The sequence below is a fragment of the Gopherus evgoodei genome, chromosome 19 (genome assembly GCF_007399415.2).
Source record: "Gopherus evgoodei ecotype Sinaloan lineage chromosome 19, rGopEvg1_v1.p, whole genome shotgun sequence".
Lineage (NCBI taxonomy): Eukaryota > Metazoa > Chordata > Testudines > Testudinidae > Gopherus > Gopherus evgoodei.
The window spans coordinates 21,716,165-21,743,335 of NC_044340.1; the positions used below are offsets into that span (position 1 = coordinate 21,716,165).

The 27,171-nt window shown below is 42.9% G+C and overlaps 1 protein-coding gene across 1 annotated transcript in view; it reads left to right on the forward strand.

Moving 5' to 3' along the window:
• Nucleotides 1–27,171, forward strand: part of KMT2A (lysine methyltransferase 2A) — a 77,921-nt gene that overhangs the window by 41,579 nt on the left and 9,171 nt on the right. Inside the window, 16 exon segments of the mRNA XM_030538284.1 lie at nt 433–606; nt 1,483–1,593; nt 1,952–2,025; nt 2,406–2,599; nt 3,615–3,721; nt 4,466–4,603; nt 5,899–6,057; nt 6,359–6,476; nt 6,574–6,652; nt 6,941–7,101; nt 8,888–9,076; nt 10,230–14,532; nt 16,947–17,024; nt 24,725–24,789; nt 25,762–25,929; nt 26,578–26,652. Coding sequence (XP_030394144.1) covers nt 433–606; nt 1,483–1,593; nt 1,952–2,025; nt 2,406–2,599; nt 3,615–3,721; nt 4,466–4,603; nt 5,899–6,057; nt 6,359–6,476; nt 6,574–6,652; nt 6,941–7,101; nt 8,888–9,076; nt 10,230–14,532; nt 16,947–17,024; nt 24,725–24,789; nt 25,762–25,929; nt 26,578–26,652 — 6,193 coding nt within the window.

Consider the following 27,171-nt stretch of genomic DNA (forward strand, 5'->3'; position numbering starts at 1 on the left):
ATAGGTTCATACCTTAAGGAGGAGTCTTAATTAAACACTAAACAGAAAGAGATAATAAACAGGAGGACGTGAGCGAGGGGAAAGAACAAAGACTATGACCATGAAATAGCAAAAGGAATTATTGTAGATTGTACAATGTTTTAGTTCCACAGTGAATTATTTAATAGAATTTGGTGACCATGTCTGAATGAGGAGCAAGGGTAGAAGTCAGCAGTAGGAATCAGTTTAAAAAGAGAGACATTTTTCCCATATTTTTTTTTTGAGGAGGACTCAGAGCTTTGTCCATTGAACCTACTGGTCTACTAACGTGTGACTTTGTTTTGTCACCCTATCTTAATTTCTGCAGGAAAAAGTTAATGTATTTAAGTGAGACTCTCACTCAGTAAAACGCTGGATATAGAATGTTTGTCCTTTTCCTTTTAATGTTAACAGGCAGCCAAACCACCGGATTTAAATCCTGAGACAGAAGAGAGTATCCCATCCAGAAGTTCTCCTGAAGGTCCAGATCCACCTGTTCTAACAGAGGTCAGCAAGCAGGAGGAGCAGCAGCCTCTGGACCTGGAAGGAGTGAAAAGAAAAATGGATCAGGGAGGTTACACTTCTGTGGTATGTCAAAGTTAGGGGGTAACTTCTCATTCTTGTTATAATTGCTCAGTTGTAATAAATACCCTTTTCTGGAGACTATAATGCCATCTTTGTGAAATAGCTCATAGAATGCCTTCGTCCTGTCTTTAATGAACAAGGAAACTTTTTAAAATATTAAATAATATTAAAGAGAAGCCTTTAAAATATTAAATTTACACCATTTTGTGACATATTTTTTTACACTGAGAAGGCATTTGGTTACAGTTATTACAGTTGCTGGTGAAAAATCTTCGTGTGTTACATCTAATGAAATATATATAGTCCAGTGACTTCACTGATTTTGCTTTCATCTGAGTTCTCTGGAAATTTATTATTCATATTTAGAAGGAAGAGAGTCTTGGGAGCAGTGTATGTAAAAATGCTAATATAACTGAATCAACTTGCTATGTAACGAACTGGCACTTAATAATGTGATAATCTTACCAATTTTATTTTTTTCAGAAGCTTTTTCATTTTAAGATAATCTTGCCTTTGAATTTATATTCTATTTCCACTGCAACCACATGCCGTGTGTCTTTAAAATAACCGCAAAATTTAACCAAGACACTGTATAAAATGGCAGTTTAGTTACCTCATAAGGTCCATTTTGACTTTGGTTTTGCTTTTCTCAGTATTGGGTGAAGGAAAATCATGTAAATATTCCACATCACTTAGAAGCAACCCCACCAGTCAATTCGCAAATCAGCGTGCAACTTGAGGTGTAAAGGGGGCAAGATCTGACCTTTTGAGGAGGAGCATCCCATTCAGTGGGGGCTTACCATGCCGACTAAGGATTTGGAGACAGCACAGGTGTGCAGAAGAGAGTAACATGCTGATATGAACTGTGTTTTCTTGTAGTTGGAATTTAGTGACGATATTGTGAAGATTATTCAAGCAGCCATTAATTCAGATGGAGGGCAACCAGAAGTTAAAAAAGCTAATAGCATGGTCAAGTCCTTCTTTATTCGGGTGAGGAATATAGTTTATTTTTAAATACTGCTTTCTATGTAATTACCTCTTTGTGTTAAAATAAATAAATAAATAAATGAAGTTTGTTCTTTCATTCCCAAACTTCCAGATTAGCTGTTTGTGCTGCCACTGGAATTCAGAGTTCATCACATTCTGTGTACTTAGCATTCTTCTGGTTAAGCTATTGGTTGGTTGGCTGTCCTTGTGAAATACTTTAGTACCTTGGCACAGTTCTCGACCTTAATGAAGTCTTCTTGACTGACCTGAGATCTGCACATTTGCTGTGGATCTTGGATGAATTTCTTGGATCTTTTCATTAATATTTTATTATTCTAATTTAGCATTGTTTTTGTTTCAGCAAATGGAGCGTGTTTTTCCATGGTTCAGTGTAAAAAAATCCAGGTTTTGGGAGCCAAATAAAGTAACAAGCAAGTAAGTAACTGTTTTGCATCTAGGAGCAGCACCCTGCAGTTTGTCACGTGTCAAAGCAAAAAAGAACAAGACATGCTGTTATTAGTAGTAAAAAAACACCAGTCAAATTCCCAGATGGGTTTATTGTATGCATTTGTACTTCTGAAACTGAGAGACTAAAAGCATGATAGAGAGCCTGGTTTGTGTGAGCTGCCCTTTGTCGGACGACAGCAACACAAATGTTGAAGTGTAACTGATTGGGTAGCAGTGATTAGTTGAGAGCATATACAGGTTTTAAGTATTGAAAGGAACTGTAGCTGGATACAGACTGTGGATTGTTTACAGTGTCCAGGTCATTGGTAAAGCCAGGTCTGACCGTTGACTCCTGTTTACATTTTCAGCAGTGGGATGTTGCCGAATGCAGTGCTGCCTCCTTCACTTGACCATAATTATGCTCAGTGGCAGGAGCGTGAAGAGAATAACCACACTGAACAACCCCCTTTGATGAAGAAAATCATTCCAGCTCCAAAACCCAAAGGGCCTGGAGAACCAGATTCACCAACTCCGCTGCATCCCCCAACACCACCTATCTCTAGTAAGAAACCAGATCCCTGTAGAGATGACCCAAACCGTGATGTGCCCATTCTTCTCCAGACTCTTGAGAGCCAAGGGGTAGACTGAGTTAGCTCCACACAGGGACTTGTACATGTTCATTATTTGAGAGAACTCTTGGGTATATTTGAATAATCTGTGAATGGTTTCATGATCTCTTGCTAGTTCAAACCTTATCAAGCAATGAGCATATTTGCTGTTTGACAGAGCTGATTGAGGCACATCCAGGATCTTGGCAGCTCCACTCAAATAAACTGGGCGCAGGAGCAGGCTGTAGGGAAAGGAGAAGCAGGCAGCAAGACATAGGCTGCTGGGGTGGGAGGCAGAGAGGAGAGTGTCAGGGACACGATACAGAAGGCAACATGAAATTGCAGAGCAGTGCAGAGGCAGCAGAAGAGCGGCTCCATTAAGGACACCAGGAGCTGCAAGGATAGACACCACAAGTGAGATCAAAGGAGGCTCTAACTGGTCATGGGAGCAGCCCTATAGCATGAGACTATTGCACAGGAAGCCTCAGCCCTTGAGGTGGTGGCTGTCTTTTCTTCATCTTTTTTCTCTCCCTGCCCATGAGGAGAGGAAGGTCAGGGGACTAGATGTGAGACCTGACATTCTACTGGTCCCTCTACCTGTCTCTTCTGGGCCAGGAAGAGACAAATACATAGATGTACCTGGCCTGAAAGGAGGCTGTGAAGGAGGCCGTAAAATATCTTAACCTGAACAGTTGTCTGGGATTCCTCTGCTGAGCCATGGCCAGTATCATGTTCATTTCTCCCCAGAAAGTGGCCCTGTAGCCCCTGAGTTCTGCCTTACTGACCCTACTCTCTGGTTTAAAGCACTCAGGCTAGTAATGAATGCTGCATATGCTGCTATTTGACTCTTCTACATTTGTGCACTTAAAACTCTTAAACTGACAAGTTTTCTAAACAAATATTTCCCTCCCCTACTCTATCTTTAAGAACCAGTTGCCAAGAATAAACATTCTTTCTTTTTGCTGTAAGGCTCTGATAGAAGCCGGGAGGATAGCCCTGAACTTAATCCACCTCCTGATGTGGAAGACAATAGGCAGTGTGCACTCTGTCTGAAGTACGGTGATGATAGTGCTAACGTAAGTACCTGCACAGCACTCTCTCTACAGTAGTGACAGACTGTGACAGTGGATTCGCCTTTTGAGCTACCATTGATAACAGGATAGATGGTTACTGATTTCTCTGTTCGTAGTTAATATTAAAAAAGTATTACTGCTTTAGGTCAAAAAAACCTTTGTCTTTAAGCCTGGTTCTGATCAGGAAGTGTGGTTTGGTTTTAATTCCAAATTTTAATTATTATTATTATTATTATTATTATTTATTATTATTTGTTTTTGGCATTTTAAGAGTCACTCTTTTGATACAAGTTCACCAGATAATGCATAGAGGGAAATTATGAGCTGCATTTATTTCCAGTGAAATTTCTGATTCTGGAACACAGACAGAAAACCTGTAGAAACAAAAATTTAATTTTTCAGCTTCCCATAGCACGTTGAGTACTGTGGAGCATGTAACAGGTTAAAATTGGAGCTGCTACTACTACTATTTAGGCTGTCCTTTTTTTTTTAAAGTGATATTACTGCTAATTTGCTAAATTTCCTTTTTGGGTGGAGTGAAATCCAATGCAAGTAGAAGTTTGCTGGGATCTTTATGCATTGCTGTACTTTAGGACAGTGGTTTTCAACCTTCATTGAAATGTCTAAGATTTCGAAAGGAGTGCACACCTCCCATCAAAATTTTTAGGAGTCTGCAAATGAAGAAAGATTGAAAACCACTGTCCTAAGGAATCTTTGAAAAACTATGTATTACATGTTTTTCTTTAGGATGCAGGACGTCTCCTGTACATTGGCCAGAATGAATGGACACATGTAAACTGTGCTTTATGGTCAGCAGAAGTGTTTGAGGATGATGATGGGTCTCTGAAAAATGTACACATGGCTGTGATCAGAGGGAAGCAGTTGGTGAGTATAAGCAAATGTGGCTTGGTTGGGGTTGAGACTGGAGTCCGTCTAAGGCAATTCTTGTGGGTTTTTTCCCTCCTCTCCCTTCCTGTTATTAATCTGATTTCTGATTTTAAGTTTTACCACTGTCTGTAACATAGAGTATGTTCCCTAACTAGTCCTTAGGCTGACATTTGAAAACCTACTTTTCCTCCTGATGCAGTGTGAACTCCTGGTATAGAAAAATGTTGGAGACCAAAGGGTTAATTTGCTTGTAATATGAGGACAATGCTTTATGGACTCAGAATTTTACAGGGGACTCTCCCATGAACAAATTATTTGTGAGTTCAGCTCCAGGCCCCAGCAAGTCTAACACATTAAAATGGGTTTGCAACCGACTTTGGGGTCCTGACCCACAGTTTGAGAACTGCTGCTATATATAGTTAGGTCTTTCTGGTTCATTTCTGTCTGCATTTGCCTTGATTCTAGTGAGGCTTGGGTAAGAGAGAGACACTATTCCTAGATCAAAATTCTAGGGTAACAGGGCTAAAGAGTGTTAGTTCAATATAAGATATTGACTGAGCAGAAATGGCTGCTTGCCATTTGAGGATGTTCATAAAATCCAGTATAGGTTGGTTACTTTTTAAAGATCTCGCTTACAGAGAGAGACATTGTAATAAACTCTGCAAAAGGTTTTTCTCAATTCTGACCAGACTTGGAAAATGAACTAACCTTCTTATTGTGGCGCAGTGGCTGCTTTCCTTCTAGAAGAAAGGAAATGGGGCTGAAGGCAATTGGACAAATCAAATTGAAGTAATCTGGCCAAATCTTGGTATTGCATCATTTCCCCCTAAACAATGATTTTCATATTAAAACTTCAGAAATAGCGATAAATTGTGCCTGTATTTTGGCCGGCAGCAAGCCCCACAGGAGGGAGTAGTTGCCATTTCTAGGTCAGGGCTGCACGTGCACAATTGTGCAGGCTTCATCCAAGAATACCTGTGTGGTTCTTGTCCTGAAGGGTAAGCAGGATAACCTCTTTGGATTTTGAGGGACCCAGAGTTTAGGTGGAAAATAGTATGGTCTTCAGGGAATTTTCTTCTTTCTCCATTGCAAACACAACCCCCCTGCACATGTGCGCTGTCTCCTGTGGATGGGTTTTTGGGTATGAGCCTATGCAGAATAACTCATTTGTATAATTTTTAACTTTGATTAACATAAACTTATTTAAAGTCTTAAACCCCTTTTTCAGTCTGTGAAAGGACAATTTGTTCAAAAAGACATCTTTGTAATGTTTCCATGCTTTGGCTTTGTAGAGATGCGAGTTCTGCCAAAAGTCAGGTGCCACAGTAGGCTGCTGCCTTACTTCCTGCACTAGCAACTATCACTTCATGTGCTCCCGAGCCAAGAACTGTGTCTTTCTGGATGATAAGAAAGTGTACTGCCAGCGGCATCGTGACTTGATCAAAGGAGAGGTGAGATCACACTCATACCCCTTTTTGCCCAAGGCTTGGGAGAACTGTAGCAATAAGCATTTTTATTTCTTAAAAGGTTTAGGTGAATGTGCTCTTCATGAAAGTAAGGACCTGACACACTAGTGGGGAAGAGAGGTTACTGATGTGACTAATAGCTCTGGATACATGTGGAAAGTGCTGTATAAATCTCCACACAGCCCCATCTGAGAGACCAAATCAAGTATCCATTGAGCGAGGCTGGGTGAAACATGCGTGTTTCCTTTAAAAGTAATGTGTTGCTTGGGGGGGGTTCTTGCTCTAGGTGGTACCGGAGAATGGGTTTGAAGTTCTTAGAAGAGTTTTTGTGGACTTTGAAGGGATCAGTTTGAGAAGAAAATTTCTTAGTGGGCTGGAGTCAGAAAACATCCACATGATGATTGGTAAGGCCTGTGTCTCTTAGCGTTTGTTCTGTCTTTTGGGGCTGGAATCTGATCTCCTCTCTCTTCTAGAACCCTTCTTGTCCTCTTTCTGGTTTAGGTTCAATGACTATAGACTGCTTAGGAATTCTGAATGATCTGTCAGACTGTGAAGACAAGCTGTTCCCCATTGGTTATCAGTAAGTATAAACTGTTTCATCATTAGGTAGATCTTACTGTACTAGACTCTTATCAGTTATGGGCTCGATTGATAGGTCTTTATTCAGGGAAATTTGCGTTGAAGCTGATTGTAGCTTGCTTGAGCAAAAACTGCTCAAGAACCTTGGGATTTGGCTGGGATGATTCCAAATAGTACAGGAAGCATATAGCCTCCATAGTTTTGAGAAGATGAGAACTGAAGACAGGAATGTGGAGGTCTCTCTCTACATTAGTGACACAATTTATTTTACTTTCTAAATATTTTCCAGGTGTTCCAGGGTGTACTGGAGCACAACAGATGCTCGGAAGCGCTGTGTGTATACTTGTAAGATCGTGGAATGTCGACCTCCTATCATAGAGCCAGATATCAATAGCACTGTAGAGCATGATGAGAACAGGACAATTGCTCATAGTCCAGCACCCACGACAGGCAAGTCTCTTAAGATACTTTTCTAGTGGCAAATCCTCTGTATATTTTTTCCCTCAACCATGTGGCTCATGATTTTTAGTAAGCCAGTGAGAGAGATTCCAGAAAGTGAATTTTTTGCCCTGTGCTCAGTGTCCTGTGTGTTCTTGGACGTAGAACTTGACACAGAATACCCTCTGTGCTGCAGAAGTGTGCTCCAGTATCTTACGATTTTATTTTAAAAAATTGTTTCTAGGACTCATGGTTGCATAGGTAGTCTTGGAAACTCGAACCTAAGCTGATGCAGCATTGCCTTCCAGTCTTCAGATAGCCTGACACAATAGCTCTGAGAGTTGTGAACTGACCCATTTGTCACGGGGTGTTAACTCTGAAACCAAAAATTATGGTTTAAATGTCAATATTGGTAAATATTTCACTGCTGTTAGTTTTAGCAAAATCCGCTAACTGCTGTGCCTGTTCCATAATTCCAGACTGCTTCCTACTCTTCCACAGATGCTGACAGCCTCAGTCACCTCCTTCCAAGCTGTCAAAACCTCCAGCTTCACTTCCAGACAACTTCTACAATGCAGTTATGCGTTGTCTGTACAAAAATCTGCAGTATATTAAAAACATACACAAAAGGGTATCTGTCTTATTATTTTAGGCACGTCTGACAAAAATGAAAAACAACCTGAAATCAGCTGAATGCACCAGCAATTTCCAATAAAATTCCTCTCCTCTTCAATCCCTACATCCCCAAAAGCCTGAGTATTCAGATGAGCCTTATATTGGCCCTTGAAGATCAGCTGAACCTAGCTGTTCTGACCTAGAGTAAGGATAGCTCCCAAAGCAATGAATCTCTCTGAAAATATTCTATCACCTTGGGGCTCCAGTTCAAGTCTCTCTTGATCACAACTGTGGCAGTATTGCACAAGAAGAGACTGTTTCTCAGATAGGCAGGTCCTAGGCCATTTAGATCAAAACCAAATTATTTAAATCCTCCATTTTTCCTTTAACTACAGTTGCCACAAAATTTTAAGTTTGCTGCCCCACGACTGCTGCAACAGAATCCTTTGAGCCTTACTGTAGAATTGCAGTCAATCTTGCTGAAGAGTACATGAGGACTTTGACTGTAGCGCAAGTCTGTGGATAGAAGGGCAGAGTAAGGGTTTGTCTAGACACTGTGACAGTGTGCACTGGACTGGTGTAAATTGCAGAATGATCAAAAGTGTTGCTCTCTAACTGCCCCATGTAGACACTGCCAATGCTTTCTAAGTGGTTCCTAGTGCATGTTAACATAGTAGTGTTTCAGAAAGAACTACATCAGTGGGCACTGGACACCTTTTAGAGTATGTCAGTATGTCTACATGGAGCAATTGGAGCACACCAGAATATACATCCCTCTTGTACGCATTGCTTCTCTGAGTACCTAAGTAGGTAGTTATAGCCAAGGCGTGGGAATCAGGAGACTTTCTTATTACCGTAGTGGCAAAGATGTTCATGGGGCTTTATTGACATGTAAAAAGACAAGGTCATTACCGCAGGACAAAGTATTAGTGAAGCTGCCACATGGATGGGTCATAAATGAATTTTACGTTGTGTGTTTTTTGTTTAAGTGTTTCAGCTGAAAAAACATATTTCGGAGCGAGAAATTAGACTATTACTTCCTGAGGATCTAATGCAAGATGTCAGTGATTTTATGTTTTGTTTAAAAAATGTATCTTGACTTCTCTGAGTGAAACTTGTCAGCAACAGATGGTCCAGGGTTTTAGTTTTTAATGTCTGAATTTTTATTACTCTTACTCTGCAGCAGAAACCCTATCCAAGGAGAGTCGAAATACACTAGAAATGGCAAACCCTCCATCTCCAGATCGTCCTCTGCGTTCTCAGACCGCCAGTTCCTGTTACTATCCTCTGATCTCAAAAGGTCCCAGGATCAGGACACCAATCTATCCCCTAACACAGCGGTCTCCTGGGTCTAGGCCTTTGCCCTCTGCAGGTATTGTGCTGCCTTTCTTTTGTTGTTTTTGTGTCTCTCTCATGCTTTGTTTCTCAGAAGTTCTGCTCACTTTAGATACTCAGTTTGCTTGTTGTGGAGATGATAGTGCAAAATGGAGCATGAGGGAAGAAGAGAGAGTCTGGGGAACATGCAGGAGAGATTATTTGTCAAGGACTGCATACTCAAAACAAAAATATGCCCAGGAAAAGGCTCTAGAATTGTCATAGCTCCCAGCAGTGATCATAGTTTTGGCTTATTAAAGTCCCAAAAACTTTAAATGGCACTTTTTAGTGAGACTCAGAGTTTCAGTATCTTGGGTGATCTACTTCTTTTGTGTGGTGATCATGTGTTCTTTAAAAAGCATTTGTAGAATCTTTTATAAAAAGCTTTGAAATCCTTTGGATGAAAGATATCATAGAATCATAGATTATTAGGGTTGGAAGGGACCTCAAGAGATCATCTAGTCCAACCCCCTGCTCAAAGCAGGACCAATCCCCAAATCCCTAAGTGGCCCCCTCAAGGATTGAACTCATAACCCTGGGTTTAGCAGGCCAATGCTCAAACCACTGAGCTATCCCTCCCCCCCCAAAGTTCAGTTTTAGTCAAAAAGAGGGCATACTTACTGAATTATTTCTAAAGTGTGTTGAAAACCTACATTAAGCATCAGTTCAAATTTACTTTTAAAGACAAGATAGTAATCCTCTTCAGTTATCCTGAAACTAGTATGCTCTGACATTAACGTGTGTAATGTTGCCAGCAGTGAGGGGCAGCAGGTAAAATAATACTTCAGAGTTATTTTGAATTCATTTGTTTAACTTTTATGATGTCTTTGTAAATCAGAATTAGTTCTTGCATTTCAGAGACTTGAAATTGTATAGCATCAAACCCTACAGGATATAATTCAGAAATTATCAACTTTTAGCTTCAAAAGATGCAGAGTTGACAATATTGGATATTTACAAAGAGACTGATTTTTGGGGAATATGTATCTTCAGTCTTATTTCTTCATTTTTAATTTGACAGTTTTTCTAAAACATGTTTGTTGAATTTCTTAGGTATGTGCATCGTTTGTATAATCAAATTGCATGTATGTGTTGACTATGTGATACCCATATTGTTTCACTGTATTTTTTTTCCATCTTTTTCTCTTCAGGAAGTCCTACGCCAATGACCCATGAAATAGTAACAGTGGGAGATCCTTTATTATCATCTGGACTTAGAAGCATTGGCTCTAGGAGACACAGTACCTCCTCTTTGTCACAGCAGTCAAAACTCCGAATGATTTTTCCCACCAGAGTTGGGAACACTTACTCCAGACACACTGTGCCTGGAGTATCTAGTATTGGATCCTCTTCAGAGCATGAATCAAGCTCAAAAAATATAGACAACTTCAAAGGGTCAGTGAATTTAAGTGCTCCAAGTGCTTTAGCTCAAAATAGCCCTAACTCTTCAAGCTCTCCAAGAACGGTAGCTACAAGTGGAAGTAAAATTTGTCATTTGGGTGGATCTCAGTCTTCAGAAGTAAAACACTCTACCAGTTCAGAGTTGACCTCCAAAATCACATCTTCAAAGGGAGAGAAGACAAAATTGTTGAACTCAAAGGACTCAGATTCTTCAGCTCATAGCTTGGCTTCATCTGGGAATCTTAAAATGTCCACCCCAGTGCTCAGTGCATCAGGCATAGAATTAAACATTAATAAAAAGGGAACTTTTCAAGAACCTTCTTCTGCAACACTTTCTTCCAGAGAGACAATGCTCTTTCCATCTTTCCATCAGAGAGGCCCAAGGAAAGAGAGGGACCTCATACAACCAGAAAAAATCCCTTCTGTTGAAGACATAGATGGAAAGAACTTTAAGCCTACTGGAATAAGTAGCAGATCTTCTGCAGCAAGAGACCATGTGGTTTCTGCTTGCAGAGACAGGCAGCAGAAAGGAAAAAAGTTAACAAAAGACACTTTCAAAGAGAAACATTCTGTAAAAACTTTTACAGACTCGAGTCAATTGACAACCTGTGATGAAGGAAGCTTAAAACCAGAATTCATCAGTCAGGTTTTGGCAACTGAACAGATTAGTCAGAGTTTGTGTAGTAATGTTTCTGCTGAGAAAACGGGGGATAAGTCTCCACCTACACAAGGGGCATCTAAAGCTCCATTGGTGCAAGTTGAAGTGGCCTCAAAAGAAGCACAGGCTCCTAGAAAACGCACAGTTAAAGTAACCCTGACTCCTCTCAAGATGGAAAGTGAAACCCAATCGAAAAATGCACAGAAAGAAAGTGATGCCGAATCGCAGAGTAAGGGTGCAGAACCAACTGCTTTGATAGAGCTGTCTTCAACTTCTGAAAGCCAAGGAGATGGTTCTGTTGTCCAGGGAAGTCCAAGTGATACTCCTACCCAGGAATCTCAAAATAATTCTTATCCGAACCTGCCTGTTGAAGACAGAAACTTGATGCTTCAAGATGGAACTAAAGCGCAGGAAGATGGTTCCTACAAGCGGAGGTATCCCCGGCGAAGTGCTCGGGCAAGATCTAACATGTTCTTTGGATTAACTCCTTTGTATGGTGTGAGATCTTATGGAGAGGAAGACATTCCATTTTACAGCAACTCCACTGGGAAGAAGCGAGGAAAGAGGTCTGCAGAAGGACAAGTAGATGGTGCAGATGACTTAAGTACTTCAGATGAAGATGACTTGTACTACTACAATTTCACCAGGACAGTGGTTTCCTCAAGTGCAGAAGACAGGCTTGGATCCCATAATTTATTCAAGGAGGAAGAGCAGTGCAATCTTCCCAAAATTTCCCAATTAGATGGTGTGGATGATGGAACAGAAAGTGATACAAGTGTTACAGCAACAACAAGAAAAGTAAATCAGGTAACCAAAAGAAGTGGCAAAGAAAATGGGACTGAAAACTTAAAGCTTGATCGAGCTGAAGAAGCTGGAGAGAAAGTACAGGTCACCAAGAGCTCTACTGGCCATAAGACTGACCCAAAGATTGATAATTGCCATTCTGTAAGCAGGGTTAAAACACAGGGTCAGGATTCCTTGGAAGCTCAGCTGAGTTCCTTGGACACAGGCCGTAGAGCTCATGCTAGCACGCCCTCAGATAAGAACTTACTGGATACTTTTAACACAGAACTGCTAAAATCAGACTCTGACAATAACAATAGCGATGACTGTGGAAACATTCTCCCTTCGGACATCATGGACTTTGTACTAAAGAATACACCATCGATGCAGGCTTTAGGAGAAAGCCCAGAGTCCTCTTCATCTGAACTTCTAACACTTGGGGAAGGGCTAGGTCTTGATAGTAATCGTGGCAAGGACATGGGTTTGTTTGAAGTGTTTTCTCAACAGCTGCCAACTGCTGAACCAGTGGATAGTAGTGTTTCTTCCTCTATATCAGCAGAGGAGCAGTTTGAGTTGCCTTTAGAACTTCCATCAGATCTCTCCGTTCTAACTACTCGTAGTCCTGCTGTGCCCAGCCAAAACCGCAACAGGCTTGCTGTAATTTCAGAGTCTTCACTCTCATCTTCAGGAGAGAGGTCTATACTGGCTTTACCTTCCACAGAATCTGGAGAGAAGAGAGTTACAGTCACAGAAAAATCTGCCTCTGGTGAAGGGGATGCAACTCTCTTAAGCCCAGGGGTAGACCCAAGCCCTGAAGGACATATGACTCCTGAGCATTTCATCCCGGGTCACATAGATGCAGAGCACATAGCCAGCCCACCTTGCGCCTCAGTAGAGCCAGGACATGCCAGCAACCAGGATTTAACTAGGAACAGTGGTACCCCTGGACTCCAAGTGCCAGTATCGCCTACTGTTCCTCTTCAAAACCAAAAATATGTTCCAAACTCCACTGACAGTCCTGGTCCATCTCAGATTTCTAATGCTGCAGTACAGACAACCCCACCCCACCTAAAACCAGCCACTGAAAAACTTCTGGTAGTCAATCAGAATATGCAGCCTCTCTATGTCCTCCAGACTCTTCCCAATGGTGTTACACAAAAAATACAGCTGACTCCTTCTAGTAGTTCTGCACAGAGCGTAATGGAGACCAGTACTTCAGTACTAGGGCCCATGGGAAGTGCACTTACATTGACTACGGAATTGAACCCAAGCCTGCCATCATCTCAGTCTTTATTCCCCCCCACTAGCAAAGGACTGTTGCCTATGTCCCATCACCAGCATTTGCATACCTTTCCCACAGCTACTCAGAGTGGTTTCCCACCAAATATTGGCAGTCCTGCATCAGGTCTCCTTATTGGTGTACAACCACCTCCTGATCCTCAGCTTTTAGTGTCTGAAGCAAGTCAGAGGACAGACCTTGGCACTACAGTTACCACCCCAACCTCTGGCCTTGTGAAGAAACGGCCAATATCCCGACTGCAGTCACGGAAGAATAAAAAGCTAGCTCCGTCTGCAGCCCCTTCTGCCATAGCTCCTTCAGATATGGTTTCCAACATGACTTTGATTAATTTTGCTCCCTCCCAACTTTCCAACAGCCCATTAGATTTGGGGACCCTTGGGAATTCGACATCCCATAGAACTGTTCCCAATATTATTAAAAGGTCTAAGTCTGGAGTCATGTATTTTGAGCAAGCGTCTTTGCTGCCCCAAGGCGTGGGAGCAGCCCCTGCTGCAGCAGTTGGCACTTCACCCAGCATTATTGGACCAGATGCTGGCCACCTCACAACAGGGCCAGTGTCGGGACTAGCATCAAATTCATCAGTGCTGAATGTAGTATCCATGCAGGCCACAGCAGCACCTAGCACTGGTGGGTCAGTACCTGGCCATGTTTTGGGACAGGGTTCTGTAACATTAACTAGCCCTGGATTGTTGGGAGACCTTGGCTCAATAAGCAATCTCCTGATCAAAGCCAGTCAGCAAAGCCTTGGTCTTCAAGAACAGCACATGACTTTGCCACCAGGTTCTGGGATGTTTTCACAACTGGGGACATCGCAAACTCCAGCTACAGCAGCAATGACAGCTGCATCAAGCATATGTGTATTGCCTTCAGCACAGACTATGGGCATGACAGTTGCTCATTCATCCACTGACCCAGAAGGTCCTTATCAGCTTCAGCATATGACACAACTTTTAGCCATCAAAAATGCTTCTTCCCAGCTGGACCTTGCCACTGCTTCAGCACCTCAGCTGTCAAGCTTTCCTCAGCTAGTGGACATTCCTAACAACACAGGACTTGAGCAAAGCAAGGTTTCCTCAACTGTAATGCATGCCAGTTCAGCTTCGCCTGGAGGCTCCCCGTCATCTGGCCAACAGTCTGCAAGTAGCTCAGTGCTTGGTCCCACAAAAATGAAGCCAAAAATTAAACGAATTCAATCGCCTTTAGACAAAGGGAATGGAAAGAAGCATAAAACTTCTCACATGTGGACCAGTCCCCCTGAAGTACACATTCCAGACAGAGGGGCCAATGCTGTATCCGAGGTCTCAGCTGCAGGGTAAGAGAAACACGTTTGCTTTTGTGTATCCTTGAGGTTTTGTAACAGTGGTAAAAATTGGCTCTCGTTGCACTTGTCCCCACATTAAATTTCCTTTTTATCTTCTCATAGTGAATCCTTTAGTAGTAAATTCTCGAGTAGCATTCACTGCCATCAGTGGACATCTGGACAGGGAAAGCAGATTTCTAAAGAAGTCAACACACAATCTTTGCCTTCATTCATGGTTGACAGCCCTGTCAGATTGTTGGTAACCATTTATTTGGGGGAGCAGAGTTGTTTGCAAACACGGTACCTCTAGCTGTGCTATAATTTAGTTGGTGGTTAGCTGCCATGTTGATAGAAACTTTGGACCTATCAATATATACTTTTTATCTTAAAATCTGGCAGCATTTGGCCTGATTAGAACTTGGATTGGAACGCTGCAAGGAAAACATGGTGGTTTCAGGAAATGGTGGTGGTCTGAGGAAGTTTCACTCTTCCAAGTCATTACCAAGAGACTGCTCTAGTATGTTCCTATGGAAGTACTATGATACTCACAATACCAGCTTTTTAGGTAGAACTTAAAACTGAGCCTCTGACCAGTTGTTGTCATTTGAAGATCCCATGGTACTTCTTGCAGGAGGAGAGTTAGTCCTAACATCCTAGTCAAATTTCTAATTGGATTATTACAATCTGCCTTCCCAAGTAACCCTGCTATTTCAAGTGGCAATGGGATTCTGCACACCTTGATTGTTGTGTGGTGGTGCTGTGTGTTGGAAAACAAGTGTCCTCTTTCACTTTTAGAAATGTCTATATTTTAGTGACTAGGGAAGTGGTATCCCTACTTACAGTTCGTAAATTGTTTTGAATTCATTCTGCCCTATATTTTGCCCTCTTGTTTCTCTTCTTTCTTGAACGCCATGGTACAATTTTAAAATGTCACAGGAGCAGAATACTCTCCGTTAAATGTTGTTAATAGCATGTTAACGCTGCAGAGATTTAATTATATGGTTAATTGTCTGTAAATGCTTCTGGAGCCTTGGATAGATGTCTTTTTAGTTGTTTAATGAAAGGGTTAAAGCGGTATGCTAGTTAATGTCAGTAATCACACTGCATTTTCATCATGCAGCAGAGTTTTCTCTTTCCTTTGGAAAGAGGACTCACATGTTATAGGGAATGTTTATGGAATTTAAAGCCAGAAGGGATAATTAGATAATTTAGTCAGATCTATATATATTACAGGCCAAAGAATTTCACCCCATTTCTCCTGTACTGAGCCCAGTAGCTTGTGTTTTGCTTTTCATGAAGATGTTTTAGTCAGTCAGTCTGCATTTGAAGAGAGTTTACCACTTTCCTTGGTAGCTTGTTCCGATGGTTAAATGCCCCCACTTTTTAAATGTTTGTTTTCTAACTTGAATTTGTCTGGTGTTAACTTCCAGCCAATGGTTCTTGGTCTTTGGGAACAGCATGTGACTTTGCCAGCAAACCTCTGGGATGTTTTCACAACTGCCAGTTAACATCAGTTTATAGAATGTAAACTATTTTAAAGAGTAGTTCAGTACTTGGTATATTCTCTCAGTGAAATACTTATACACTGTAATCAGGTCAACTCTCAATCTTCTTGGGTCCTTTCCAGTCTTACATTTATATCATTCTTTGATTTGTTTTGATAAACTAAACAGACTGGACTCAAGTGTCTCACTGTATGGCAATTTCTTTCCAGCCTTTGAAGTGAAGTAGCATTTGTCTTGGTGATTTTACTTGAGGTGCAAATCTGTAGGAAGAAGGGAGAATAAGGACTGTGGACCTGGGTGCTGAATGTGACACTTAACGTTTTTATTCAGAAAGTCCTCCAAATGTCCTCGCTGTGTAACATTGCCAGCAGTCCATATGATAAGGGATTTGACCAAGGGCAACCCAGCAATCCACTGTGGTTCCTGGAGGGCAAGGGACCTGCCCAAAAGTACTGGGTGGGTCCGTTGACCTTTTACTCTGGTTAGTTGGGTCATATGACTCAGTTCTACAGTTCCTTGATGTTTTTTAATTCAGTACTGGTAAGTCTGTTTTGAAAAGCAATTGATCCACAATCTTTTAGACATAATTGGTCTTCTATTTGTAAATATTCTAGGCTATTTTTTTTCCCAGCATACCATTCTTTATGGAGTGTCCCCGTGGCTCCATGCTTATGGTTATGCAGAAACATCCTTGTAAAGATCCTAGAGTATTCCATTCCTTTGAAGTGCAAGTCTTGAATCTGACCTAAAGCACTAGCAATTTGATCTACTTTCTGTCCTCTGGCTTCACAGTAGCATTTGTTCCTATTTTAGTAGTTTGCTGAAATGCTGAATCACTTATGGCAATCCCATTAATTCTTGGTCACAGTAAATTCTTATTTGTACAGTTTTCTGAATTATTCCAAATCTTTCTGTTTCCAGGACTCCCGCAATGAAGGCAGACATTCATGATACAAGTATAGATCAGCTACCACAAAAGCCATCTGGGCAGCCTACAGGGTAAGTATTAAAACAAACCTTCCCCATCAGCTGTTGCAGGTTTATATTCAGTACCTTATAAACAAAATAAAACTCTGTTCTTCCTTCCTTGTATTAAAATACCCCGGTAGCTTTCAGTCTGGAATGTATGTCACTTGTCAGCCACAATATTAAATCCTTGTTTAATCTAGTAGAACAAGATTCATCGTAATAACATAATCAGAGCACATGCCACAGTGATAAATGTCACAGAAATAAATGTTAATCTATAAGAATATTTTCATTTTCAGTTGAAACCAGCTGGTTTCAGAATACTTGATTCAAGAGTAAATGCGTGGAAATAGTTGCATATTTGTGGCTTGTTTGTACTTTTTTTTTTTTTTTTTTTTTTTTTTTTAGGACTGGTAAAAGCTACCAGATTAGCAGCCCTACAGGTCAAAATCCTGTACCCACAGAATGGATACAGTAGTGCAAGCTTTCCTTAGGCAGCCAGTTTTCTTCAGTTTGTTGCTTTGCTTCTTTCTAGAGATGAGTGTTAGACTGCCATCCAGGGGCCAGTTTGTGATGGATTTTGTCGGGGGACTGTTTCCCCTGGAGATTGACTACCTCTTTTTAAAAATCTATGCTCAGTTCTTTAGTGGAAAGGTTTGATAGTTGTCAGTTTCCTGGTAGTAATTGAGTCTTAAAGGAAGACACTTAAACTGCACTATTAAAGAACAGTATTAATCTTCAAAAATAGATCTACTTAAGCGGACACTGTCAAGTTGAAAACCATATTTCTATCTGAAAACTTTGGGGCCTGATTAACTGCTGCTGCTATTCCAGATTTAAATCAGCATAAGAGGTTGTCTTCACTCGCAAGTTAGCCTGAGGGATAGCTCCAGGTGTTCGTATTCCCTCAAACCCCTTATGTACACCCACAGAAACACACCCCCACCCACCTGTCACTCATGTGATCATAGAATATCAGGGTTGGAAGGGACCTCAGGAGGTCATCTAGTCCAACCCCCTGCTCAAAGCAGGACCAGTCCCTGACTAAATCATCCCAGCAGGGCTTTGTGAAGCCTGACCTTAAAAATCTCTAAGGAAGGAGATTCCACCACCTCCCTAGGTAACCCATTCCAGCGCTTCACCACCCTTCTAGTGAAAAAGTTTATCCTAATATCCAACCTAACCCTCCTGCACTGCAACGTGAGACCATCACTCCTTGTTCTGTCATCTGGTACCACTGAGAACAGTCTAGATTCATCCTCTTTGGAACCCCTTTCGGGTAGTTGAAAGCAGCTATCCAATCCCTCCTCCTTCTCTTCTGCAGACTAAATAATCCCAGTTTCCTCGGCCTCTCCTCATCAATTATGTGCTCTAGTCCCTAATCATTTTTGTTGCCCTCCGCAGGACTCTTTTTTTTTTTTTCCTCCACATTCTGCTTATAGTGTGGGGCCCAAAACTGGACACAGTACCCCAGGTGAGGCCTCACCAATGTTGAATAGAGGGGAACGATCATGTCCCTCGATCTTCTGGCAATGCTCCTACTAATACAGCCCAAAATGCCATTAGCCTTCTTGGCAACAAGGGCGGACTGTTGACTCGTATCCAGCTTCTCATCCACTGGAACCCCTAGGTCCTTTTCTGCAGAACTGCTGCCTCGCCGCTCGGTCCTTAGTCTGTAGCAGTGCATGGGATTCTTCCACGTAAGTGCAGGACTTTGCACGTGTCCTTGTTGAAACTCATCGGATTACTTTTGGCCCAATTCTCTAATTTGTCTAGATTCCTCTGTATCCTATCCCTACCCTCCAGCGGATCTCACTCCTCCCAGTTTAGTGTCATCTGCAAACTTGCTGAGGGTGCAGTACACACCATTCTCTGGATCGTTAATGAAGATATTGAACAAAACCAGTCCTAGGACCGACCCTTGAGGCACTCCACTTGATACTGGCTGCCAACTAGACGTCGAGCCATTGATGATTACCTGTTGAGCCCGACGATCTAGCCAGCTTTCTCTCCACCTTATAGTCCAATCATCCAGCCCATACTACTTTAACTTGCTGGCAAGAATGCTGTGGGAGATCGTATCAAAAGCTTTGCTAAAGTCAAAGAAGAACATGTCCACTGCTTTCCCCTCATCCACAGACCCAGTTATCTCTTCATAGAAGGCAATTAGGTTAGTCAGGCGTGACTTGCCCTTGGTGAATCTATGCTGACTGTTCCTGATCACTTTCCTCTCCTCGAAGTGCTTCAAAATGGATTCCTTGAGGACTTGCTCCATGATTTTTCCAGGGACTGAGGTGAGGCTGACCAGCCTGTAGTTCCACAGATCATCCTCCTTCCCTTTTTTAAAGATGGGCACTATGTTACGCTTTTTCCAGTCATCCGGGACCTTGCCCGATTGCCATGAGTTTTCAAAGATAATGGCCAATGGCTCTGCAATCACATCTGCCAACTCCTTTGGCACCCTTGGATGCTGCGCATCCGGCCCCATGGACTTGTGCTCATCCAGCTTTTCTAAATAGTCCCAAACCACTTACTACTTTCTCCACAGAGGGCTGGTCACCACCTCCCCATACTGTGCTGCGCACTGCAGTAGTGTGGGAGCTGACCTTGTTCGTGAAGACAGAGGTGAAAAAAGCATAGAGTATATTAGCTTTTTCCACATCCTCTGTCACTAGGTTGCCTCCCTCATTCAGTAAGGGGCCCGCACTTTCCCTGACCACCACCTTGTTGCTAATGTACCTGCAGAATCCCTTCTTGTTACTCTTAACGTCCCTTGCTAGCAGCAACTCCAAGTGTGATTTGGCCTTCCTGATTTCACTCCTGCATGCCTGGGCAATATTTTTATACTCCTCCCTGATCATTTGTCCAATTTTCCACATCTTGTAAGCTGCTTTTTTGAGTTTAAGATCAGCAAGGATTTCACTGTTAAGCCAAGCTGGTCTCCTGCCATATTTACTATTCTTCCTACACATCGGGATGGTTTGTTCCTGCTGCCTCAATAGGGATTCTTTAAAATACAGCCAGCTCTCCTGGACTCCTTTCCCCCTCATGTTATTCTCCCAGGGGATCCTGCCCATCAGTTTCCTTAGGGAGTCAAGTCTGCTTTTCTGAAGTTCAGGGTCTGTATTCTGCTGCTCTCCTTTCTTCCTTGTGTCAGGATCCTGAACTTGACCATCTCACGGTCACTGCCTCCCAGGTTCCCATGCACTTTAGCTTCCCCTACTAATTCATCCCTGTTTGTGAGAAGCTCTGCCCCTAGTTGGTTCCTCCAGCACTTGCACCGGGAAATTGTCCCCTATGCTTTAAAAGAACTTCCTGAAGTGTGTGTTCACCGCTGTATTGCTCTCCCAGCAAATATCGGGGTGATTGAAGTCCCCCATGAGAACTAGGGCCTGTGATCTAGTAACTTCTGTTAGTTGCCTGAAGAAAGCCACGTCCGCCTCATCCTCCTCATCTGGTGGTCTGTAGCAGACTCCCACCACGACATCAGCCTTGTTGCTCACACTTCTAAACTTAATCCAGAGACTCTCAGGTTTTTCTGCAGTTTCATACCTGAGCTCTGAGCAGTCAGACTGCTCTCTTACATATAATGCAACTCCCTCACCTTTTCTGCTCTGCCCGTCCTTCCTGAACAGTTTATATCCATCCATGACAGTACTGCAGTCATGTGAGTTATCCCACCAAGTCTCTGTTATTTCAATCACATCATAATTCCTTAACTGTGCCAGGACTTCCAGTTCTCTCTGCTTGTTTCCCATGCCTCCTGCTTTCTCAGTATGAGGCAGGAGTCCTCCCTCCTTACGCTTTCCTGCTTGTGCTTCCTCCTGGTATCCCACTTCCCCGCTTACCTCAGGGCTTTGGTTTCCTTCCCCTGGTGAACCTAGTTTAAAGCCCTCCTCACTAGGTTAGCCAGCCTGCTAGCAAAGATGCTCTTCTCTCTCTTTGTTAGGTGGAGCCCCTCTCTGCCTTGCACTCCTCCTTGGAACACCATCCCATGGTCAGAGAATCCAAAGCCGCCTCTCTGACACCACCTGCGTAGCCATTCGCTGACTTCCATGATTCAATGGTCTCTACCTGGGCCTTTTCCTTCCACAGGGAGGACGGATGAGAACACCACTTGCGCCTCAAAGTCCTTTATCCTTCTTCCCAGAGTCACGTAGTCTGCAGTGATCTGCTCACGGTCATTCCTGGCAGTATCATTGGTGCCCACGTGGAGAAGCGTGAAGGGGTAGCGATCCGAGGGCTTGATGAGTCTTATCAGTTTCTCCATTACATCGTGAATTCTAGTTCCTGGCAAGCAGCACACTTCTTGGTTTTCCCAGTTAGGACGCCAGATAGATGACTCAGTCCCCCTTAGGAGGAAGTTCCCTACCACCACCACCACCACCACCTGCCGCCTCCTCTTGGGAATGGTGGTCGTGGAATCCCCATCCTTAGGACAGTGCATCTCATGTCGTCCATGATGTCCTGTGTGTGGTGTAAGCCGTAAAACAAGTAAGCTGTCATGATGGGGTAATAGGACAGACCTTGAGCTTCCCTCAAGAACCACTAACTCCACCTATCTATACTGTGGCCATAGGCCAGTGTCATAGCATGACAGTTGAGAGCCTAGAATTGCCAGGTGTCTGGTTTTTGACTGGAATGCCCTGTCAAAAAGGGACTCTTAACGGCCTGGTCAGCACTGCTGACTAGAGCCACCAAAGTCCTGTTGGCAGTGCAGGCAGGCTAACTGGATCCATGTGACTTCCAGGAAGCTGCTGGCATCTCCTCCTGGGTCCTAGGTGGAGGGACAGCCATGGGGGGTTCTGAGTGCTGCTCCCTCCCGCAGTGCCAGCTCATCAGCTCTCATTGGCCAGGAACCACGGCCAGTGGGAGCTGAGGGGACAGCGCATGTGGGCAACACACAGAGCCGTGGTCACGCTTCCACCTAGGAGCTGGAGGGAGATGTCGCTGCTTCCCGGGAACCACCTGAGGTAAGCGCCACCCAGAGCCCACACCGCTCCTGCGCCCCAATCCTGTGCCCCAGCCCTGAGACCCCTCCTGCACCTCAAATCCTGACCCCACTCCGGAGCCTGCACCCCCAGCCAGAGTCCTTACCCCTCTCACACCCCCAGCCAGGAAGTCCCCTCCTACACTCCAAATCCCTCATCCCTGGCTCCACCCCAGAGCCACACCCCCAGGCGGAGCACTCACCCGGCCCTGCGCCCCACCCTGGAGCTTCTCCAGCACCCCAAACCCCTCATCTCTGTCCCCACCACAGAACCTGCAGCCAGAGCCGTCACCCCCTCTTGCACTCGAGCCCCCAACCTGGCGAAAATGAGCGAGGATGGGAGAGAGCAAGCGACAGACTGATGTCAGGGGGATGGAGTGAGCAGGGGGCAAGGCCTCGGAGACAATGGGGGCTGGGCAAGAGTGTTTGGTTTTCTGCAGATAGAAAGTGGGCAACCCTATGAGGGTCATTAGTCCTCCTATACTCACCCACAATCCTTTGTGGCTACTACCATATGGCCTTTTCTTGCTATCTATTTCCTGTTTCCTGACCAGAAGTCCTATGCCACTACATCTAGGCTTGCTGAGCCTTCAGTTCTCTACAGTCACACTCAGCTGCCAGTACCAGCAACTGCACTGATCTATCTTCGGCATAATTTTTTTTTAGAATGGCCTCCAGGAAGACATTGTCTCAACATACTGCCAGTTGCTTGGATGGAGCTTCTCGCACAACTCTGGGAGTGTGGCCCACTCTTAGTGGTCTCATGGCTGCTTGGTGATGTATTCTCATCACTCAGTGCTTAAGGGCCTGATCCAGAACCGCCAATCAACTGTCTCCTATTTTCCAGCTCTGCATGTAGCTTTTTGCTCTCCTTAAGAAAGCATACCATCACTTCTGCATGGTGACAAGCTGCTGCCTGCCTCCCCCCGCCCCCCATGCCATATCTCCTGTTTCTTTCTCCTTCCAAAATGAGAGTTGTACTAGTACCAACACTTGCTATAGATTTTGTTTTTTCTGAGTTGGATCCGTGCCTTGCTTCCAAGTTGGAATGAAGGTAATGGACAGAAATGTTGAGTGCTCCAAGCCGGAACTGATTTACTTTAATGAGTTGTCAGGTTCATACCATTTCTGCCCAGGATAGGTTCTCTCTCCAGACACCAAAAACATAGAGTTGCACGGCGGTGCTATGAACCATGGGGTGTATCCCAGGAAGTCTTAGGCTTCACAGAAGTGAGTAAAGTGCCAGTGTGGATAAAGGTCACAATAGCCTTTCTGCTCCCCCAAGCTTGGCTGCTGTTCTCTAGTGAAGCCACTCTTCTTTGTGAAATGCAGCCATGAAGGAAGTAACTTGAGGGTGGATCACACAAGTTAATTCTGTAGTGTGAATGCATGCTAAGCGTTACAACAGCATAAAGCTGAAATTATTCAATGGTGAATCTGGGCCCTTGTACCTACTGTAGTTACAGGTAACACTAAGATTTCTATACTGAAATAATCTAAAAACTAGTTGGTTTTTTTTCCTTTTCCAGCTTGTATTCTTTGTGCATGGATTCATAGGCTATATTTACACTGGAAATTGAACGACAAAAGTTTTGTCTTTCAGAGGTGTTAACATCTCCTCCTCTCCCTGCCCCCCCCACCAAAAGACAGAAATTTTGCTGTGACAAGTGCCAGTGTGAACAGCACGCAGTCGGTAGGTGCGCTGTCCTGCCGACAACGCAAATGCCGCTCATTGGGGGTGGACGCTTTTTGTCGGCAGGAGAGCTGACACACAGCGGCTACACTGCGAGCCTTTTAGCAGCACTGCTTGTAATGTAAACAAGCCTGTAGATTTCAAGACCCGAAGAAACCACTGTGTGACCTCCTATCTAATACAGGCCATAGAACGACCCCAAAATAAGTCCTACAGCAGATTTTATTTTATTTTATTTTATTTTTTTTAAAGAAGTCCAATCTTGATTTAAAAATTCTCAATGATGGAGAATCTACCATGACCCCTGCTAAATTGTTCCAATTGTTAATTACTCTCACTGTTAAAAATATACGCCTTATTTCCAGTCTGAATTTGTCTACCTTCAGCTTCCAGACGTTGGCTTGTGTTAGACCTTTCTCTCCTAGATGGAAGATCCCATTATTGAGTATTTATTCCTCGTGGATACTTATAGACTGTAATCAGGTCACTTCTTAACCTTGCCTCTGAGCTCCTTAAGTCTGTCAGTATAAGGCATTGTGAAGTTCTGGGGTGCAATCAACTTTTGTCTAGTTAGGGCTGTGTGGTTTGTGATTTATGGATTACATACATTTCACCATGACATTATTGACCATTGAGTTATTAGTTTTCCAATATAGCTTTCAAGGCATATTTTGTACAGAGATGATTACAGTAATGTGCAGGATGTGAATACGGAGGTGCTTTTGGTCACAGGCATGCAGGTTCACTGTTCTCTTGCACAGTCAGTTTCTCCCTTTCTGAAAGGATCATTATAAACAGCTACTGGAGAACTGAAAAACTCGTATAAACATATTTGGAATAAGAGTATTATTTAAACTGTGCCCTATTAGAAACTAGAATTTTTTATATTTAATCAATGTAAAAATATTCAAGTTGACATTGTCTCTGTGAAATACAAACAACCCCAACTGGTTAGATGGCTCAGCCATAGAAAAAAAACAGGAGTTGCCTTCTGTGGGGTGGTTTATTGCCAAGCATAATATTTCATTTTTTTCCCTTTTCCCCAAGGCAAATGGCAGTTCTTACAGAGCCACAGTCAGTGCAGAACACAGCAAATGAGCAAGAAAATACAGGTATGTCACGTCTTCCAAAAATTCAGTTTCTGGGCAGTCTTTGGTGTTGAACTATGTAGTCACTTTCATGTTTGACTGCTTTAAAGAACTCTCAGTAGCCACTGTATTGTTTTCTGCTAGTTTTGGATGGAGTTATGTTCCAGTCACAGTAATATGAATTGCATGTGTGGTTATAGTTGCAGAAACTTGCAACTTTGATTTTTATGTTCTCATGTTGCGGTGTAATCTGGCTTTCACTTTCTAAATGGATGTAAAATCCATGCTGAGGACCTCAGTTCTTGATTAGGAAGTGAGAGCTCCAGACTTTAGAATGCCCATATACAGAGAACAGAATTAAAATTGTGGTGGTAAAGCTGTTGTCCCATTAACTGCAGTTTTCTTTCTGTTCATCGTCACCAGAAATTGATATTCCTGTAGTAGCTCCCCTAGAGTATGGTTCTCGGAGAGACCTGTCTTTGTTTTCCCATTTTATAATTCCCATTGCCACTGGGGATGGCAGGCGGTTCAGTAGGTAGTCCATTATTGTGGAACTTGAACAAGTCACTTAATATCATTAGCAGAATTGTTCTGGCTGAGTCCACATGCCTGCATGTGGACATGGATTCTGCTGAAACTGTACAGCTGATTACTAGAGTGTGCGCTGTTCTCCATGCCGAGTTAGATTGCCTCACAGATTCTACAGGTTGTATTAACCTCTGAAGCAACCAGGAGTTGATTTGCGTGAAAAGGATCTCAAAACTAGGGAGTAACCCAGGCACACTGATAAGGGAGACACCTCCTACTAAGGGAGACACCTCCTACTAAGAATAATACTTAAGTTTTGATGGCTTCTTAGAAATAATCATACATTGTTCAAATCAGGGACAAATACTTTTCACCATTAGGTATCTGTTTGTTTGGTAGTGGGAGGTACAATATAGCTTCATTCTGCCCAGGTGTATCTTCATATTGGTCAGTCTGTCTGTCTTCCAGGATCCAAAGCTCCTGAGGAGGAAGGCACTTTCAGCTCCCCACTCATGTGTTGGCTGCAGCAAGAACAGCAGAGGAAAGAAAGCCTTGGTGAGAAGAAGCCAAAGAAAGGACTAGTGTTCGAGATCTCAAGTGATGATGGGTTTCAGATCTGTGCAGAAAGTATTGAAGGTGAGGACAATGATTTCTGTTTGCAGCTTTCTCTGAGCTTTGTTCCCAGAGGTTAAAAACAAAAGATGCTTTTTGAGAAATTGTGCTCTCTCTATCAGGCTTCTTCAGAATAGACTTGTCATCTCTTAGACATAAAGCTTTGGAACAAAATCCTATGCCAGAGTGCCAGGTTTGTGTTAAATGTCTGCACTGGCCGACTTTGCTTTGAATCCACTGCCCAACAGTGTTGTTGGTATATAAAGGAGTGCTGGGACAAAACAGATAATTAACACAGACCAAGCATTAGGTCATCTAAATTTAATTTCAAATGTAATTGCTAAAGCAACTTATTTGCCTGTGCACCAATAAGTTTTTTTGGAGGGGGTGAAAACTGTATAACTACAGGAGAAGTGATGAGTTTAGGGCACTTCTCTTTATATTTGCCACATGGCTTAGTCGCACTCTGCCACATAAGTGTTTTGCTAGATACTGATAGGTGCTGTGTGCATACGCATACACACACCCCCTCTGGACTTGGTTGCATTACTGCAGACCTCGCTGAATGAGAAGACAATCAAGAAACGTACTGAGCAGCTGTTCCAGTTACTCCTGATGTCCGACAGATGCAAAGCTTGTTTTATTGTTTTGTCTTCCATTTCCTAATCCCAGATGCCTGGAAATCACTGACTGATAAAGTTCAAGAAGCTCGTTCCAATGCCCGTCTGAAGCAGCTATCATTTGCAGGTAATACCATGCACTGAGGTAGTTTCCTTTTTGCCAGCAAGTGTATTTTAAGAGCAGATAAACCAATGTGATGAGGAAATTGTCAAACGAGTAGAATCTTCAGAAGAAAAAGGTCAATTGCTTATAGACAGCTCACTTCTTTAAAGGAGAAACATTTTCGGCAGTAAATATTTTGATTTAAGCAGGGCAGAACTCCTCAAGGTTTGCATAAATCAAAAGCTCCAATATTGCAGCAACAATAACTTTTATATGAGAATGATCCAGCCAGTGATTTTCTCTCTTATTACCTGATGCGTTACTTTGTGTCAGGGTTTGTGTTTGATCACTGAGCAAGCTGCATTTGCTGTGAAATGTTGGGCTTTTATTGTACAAAGCTTAGGCAATCTTGCTACTTTTTCAAATAAGAAAATTATGCTACTTCTCTTAGTGTATGGTGGCTGGCCACCTGAGCCTATTTGACCTTTTTATTCTTTGTTAGTGGCACAAATAGCACTAGTTTAGATGTGTCCTGGAGTTCTG